General features: G+C 42.8%; 2 protein-coding genes across 2 annotated transcripts in view; one reads left to right on the top strand and one right to left on the bottom strand.

Annotated features, from left to right (window-relative positions):
* The window catches only part of CUNH20orf194 (chromosome unknown C20orf194 homolog), a 732,083-nt gene that overhangs the window by 184,068 nt on the left and 543,706 nt on the right, over positions 1-4,309 (bottom strand). The gene's annotated exons all lie outside the window — the stretch shown is intronic.
* ATRN (attractin) overlaps positions 1-4,309 on the top strand; it is a 172,651-nt gene that overhangs the window by 58,654 nt on the left and 109,688 nt on the right. The window contains exons 5-6 of the mRNA XM_017828986.1: positions 1,223-1,351; positions 3,710-3,915. Coding sequence (XP_017684475.1) covers positions 1,223-1,351; positions 3,710-3,915 — 335 coding nt within the window. The remainder of the gene's footprint in view (positions 1-1,222; positions 1,352-3,709; positions 3,916-4,309) is intronic.

The following is a 4,309-nucleotide window of genomic DNA, read 5'->3' as shown; positions in this document are numbered from 1 at the left end:
GGGGAGGCCCTGGCACAGGTTGGGCAGAGAAGTTGTGGCTGCCCCTGGATCCCTGGAAGTGTCCAAGGCCAGGTTGGACTAGACTTGAAGCAACCTGGTCTAGTGGAAGGTGTCCCTGCCCATGGGATGGGGCTCCTCTGCTCTGGAGCCAGGCTGGGAGAGCTGGGGGGTTCCCCTGGAGAAGAGAAGGCTCCAGGGAGAGCTGAGAGCCCCTGGCAGGGCCTGAAGGGGCTCCAGGAGAACTGGAGAGGGACTGGGGACAAGGCAGGGAGGGACAGGCCAAGGGGGAATGGCTTCCCACTGCCAAAGGGCAGGGCTAGATGGGATATTGGGAAGGAATTCTTCCCTGAGAGGGTGTTGAGGCCCTGTCCCAGGTTGGTCAGAGAAGCTGTGGCTGCCCCTGGATCCCTGGAAGTGTCCAAGGCCAGGTTGGACTAGACTTGAAGCAACCTGGTCTAGGGAAGGTGTCCCTGCCCATGGCAGGGGGTGGAACTGGATGGTCTTTAAGGTCCTTTCCAGTCCAAACCATTCCATGATTCTGTGACCGATTGTCTGTATTTCTCCTGGAAAAGGAACCCAAGAGCCAGAAAGTGTAAAACGAGTAAAATAATCCTTTCTCTGCTGTTGCAGAGGTAAATTTTTGACCTCCCTGCTGCAGGTTTTCCAGCTGAAAAGGGTGCCAATGGTTGAGGATGGAAGCAGGGATGGATGGTTTATTTAACTGTGCTGACTTGGGTGCCTTCTCCGGGTCAAAGCACCTGGACTGGGTTTCTGGAAGCTGGAGAACACATCACCAAAATGCTCTGTATTGCTTTGCCACAGCCTTTCCTAAGAATTTGCTGTAGCCCAGACCCAGGAGGGGCACCCTGGGCACAGCAGACCTTTAGTTTGGCTTGGTAGTACAGATTTTACTCTTTTGGGACACACTGGTTTCTGTTTCCAAACACGCCTCTTTGTTTATGAGTGGGTCCTACTTAAATCATGGCAGAATAACAAGGCAGGGAAAGGCTTTTGACAGGAATAACTGGAATTCTTGACATCTTCAAGCTCACTCAGGTTAAATACTTTAAATACATTTATTTATGATTGCACAAAGTCAGTATACTTCAAATAATGCAAGTACATTGAATTTAAATTGTTTTATTCATACCGATGCACTGTTGTTGCTTTGCTCCCTTTTTTATTGCTTTTAACGGTGTTTGATTTTCTTTTTCCTTTCCAGTGGTCTCATTGTCCCTGAGAAGGACAGCAATGAAACAGTCCCTGAAGTTGTAGCTACTTCTGGATATGCTCTCCTACATTTCTTCAGTGATGCTGCCTATAACCTCACGGGCTTCAACATCACCTACAAGTGAGTGGCACCCTCCCAAAGCCATGCTGCAGGCGGAGCAAAAGGAGAATTTTCCCTCTTTTCTCACCTTTTTCCCTGAAATCATCACTTGCCCTGAAGTGTGTAATTATGAGCAGACACTTGAAATGAGATTTTTCTCTTTTATTCTGCCCTTTGCAGCAGTCAGTGACTGGGATGTGCTCGACGTTGGCAGCTGTGGGGGTGAATGTTTGCCCCCAAAGGCATCCTCTTATTTATTTTCTGTTATTAAATGGCTTTGATCCTGTTTAATCAACCAGGATTGATGTGTTTTGTGCATGCCTGTGTGTTCTGCAGAGGGAGTTCTGCACAAACACACTTTTCCATCAGCACAGTTTCACTTGGAACACTGGGCTGTACCTGCTCTTGAGGATCCCCCTCCTTGGGATGCTCTTTTTTATTCAGTTTTTGGATTAAATCCCTCAATTCGGCTTCTTTTTAGTCTGGAATGGTTTTGTGTTCTTTCATTCATACTTTAAATATATTATATATTCATATAATATATAAATACATAATATATAATCTACACAAATAAATATTATTTATATTTATATATTATATTTATATCATATAAATATTATATAATTAATATAATATATAAATATACAATATATAAATATTATCTAATTCATATAAAATAAAAGTATATAATATATAAATATTATATAATTTATATAACATATAAATATATAATATATAAATATTTTATAATTCATATAATACCAATTATATAACATATATTATGCTTATATAATATATAAATATGATATAATTTTTATAATATATAAATATATAACATAGAGATATTATATAATTAATATAAAATAAAAATATATAATATATAAATATTATACAATTTATATAATATATAAACATATAATATATAAATATTATATGATTTATATAATATATACAAATATGTACTATATTATGTATACTATAAATATATTATAGGTGGGTGCTTTCTGTTCATTGACATGTTTAGTCCTTGCTGATGAGCTTTTATAAAAGTGATTTTGGGGTTCTGCCTAATTCATCCACTGCTTTTAGAAAGGTCTTAATTTGAAGTCAGTGATCTCAGTGTGGTCACACTCAAGAGATGAAATTTTTTGCTTCCGTGGGGATCACAAGCTTTGAATTTTTCTTGCTCCTACAAATGCAAATGATGTTTGTGCCACACTGGGAGGTTTAATTTGGGGGTTACATGCAGTTCTCACCTTTTTAAAAAAAACAGTCAGCTGCAAAAGCTTTGGTCAGGAGGGACTGTTTTGCAAAAATTGACTTTTTCTTGAAATGAGAAGCTTGTTTTTTTAGCACCAGTCTCAATGCTTTCATCACATAAGCATGTGCTTGATAATCCACATAAAATCAGATTATTTGAGAAACGAGGGACATCCAGCACCCCTTGAAAGCTCCAGAAAAAACAGAAGCCTTCACAAAGATGCTTGAAGCAGAGGAGCTGAAGGGGCAGCGTTTTCCAAGCCTGGCTTATCCTGTAAACCAGGACTCCATCTACTGCCAGCTGTTGGATTTGCACCATGGCACTGAAATACTGTCTTCAAGGATAATATTCCTTTCATTCTTCACTTTCTTGACCATTTTAAACAATTTTTCAGTGCTGTTTCGTGGTCTGGTTTTTAGCTTTCCTCATAGTATTTTTGCAGTGAGTAGATTAAAGGGTGTATTTGTTTCTTTTAACAGTCCTCACAGTTACTACTGGGTGTAGGTACTCAGCAAACACTGTGAAATTATTATAAATTATTATGGTTTTGGACCAGTGACAGAGAGAATAATGGACAGTAATCTCCAGTTATGAGTTATACTGGTTGATACACCAGCAAAAACAGGAGCCTTGGAGGTGAATGTGGCCTCTAAATTTGGATCTTCACCAGGGGTGCCTCTGGTTTTGCCTCAGCTACGCTTGCAGATGTTATAAAATCAGGAAGGATTCGAACCAGGCACATCTTTGGCTTGGGATTCATCTCCAGCGTGTTCCCTTGGTGAGCAGATCCCAGAATAGCACCTGATTGTGAGCACTTTGAGGCTAAATTGCACAGACACCACAACAGCTTCGGGTGCTGATTCAATTCCTCACTCGCTGTTGGGGCGTTTTAGGGCCGTTCATTTGCATTAAAAGTGGCTAAAAATCATATTGATCGTTTTTGCAGAGGAGCTGAGACTTTTAACTCCTGAGGGGAGGGAGCAAATCCCTGCAGGCCCATCCCACCAGGGTCTTGGTTTGGGTGGAACAAACTGTGTTAACATTATTCAGCATCACTCTTTGGTAATAAATCTTGGGAATCTTCTTTCATTACAAATTCTTTTCCCTGCTGTTCCCAGTTTCAATATGTGTCCCAACAACTGCTCTGGCCGGGGGGAGTGCAAACTCAACAGCAGCACCAAGGCCCTGGAATGTGACTGTGCCAAATACTGGAAGGGGGAAGCCTGTGACATTCCCTACTGCACCGAGGACTGTGGGGCTCCTGAGAGGGGCCACTGCAACAGCAATGACTCCAAGGCCTGTCTGTGCTCCCCGGGCTGGCAAGGTGAGTGTCCTGGGGCTTGGAGGGAAGTTCTGGGATGCATTTTCCGTGTGGGGCACTGGCAGATTCATTGGGAGTATGTGGGAATATTCCCAGTGACAAGTGTTAGCGTTTCGACCGGGAACGGAGTATCTGCTTGTTAGTATTAAAAGATCACACTCCATTTGGAAGGTTGGAGCTGCTGGAGAGAGTCCAGAGGAGGCCCCAGAGATGCTGCCAGGGCTGGAGCCCCTCTGCTCTGGAACCAGGCTGGGAGAGCTGGGGGGGTTCCCCTGGAGAAGAGAAGGCTCCAGGGAGAGCTGAGAGCCCCTGGCAGGGCCTAAAGGGGCTCCAGGAGAGCTGGAGAGGGACTGGGGAAGGGAACAAACCCTTCCCCAGCTCTGTTCCCTTCCCTGCA

The sequence above is a fragment of the Lepidothrix coronata genome, unplaced genomic scaffold, assembly GCF_001604755.1.
Source record: "Lepidothrix coronata isolate B3197 unplaced genomic scaffold, Lepidothrix_coronata-1.0 Scaffold156, whole genome shotgun sequence".
Classification (NCBI taxonomy): domain Eukaryota; kingdom Metazoa; phylum Chordata; class Aves; order Passeriformes; family Pipridae; genus Lepidothrix; species Lepidothrix coronata.
Note: the sequence above shows the minus strand (reverse complement) of the source record. Positions and strands in the feature narration are given on the sequence as shown.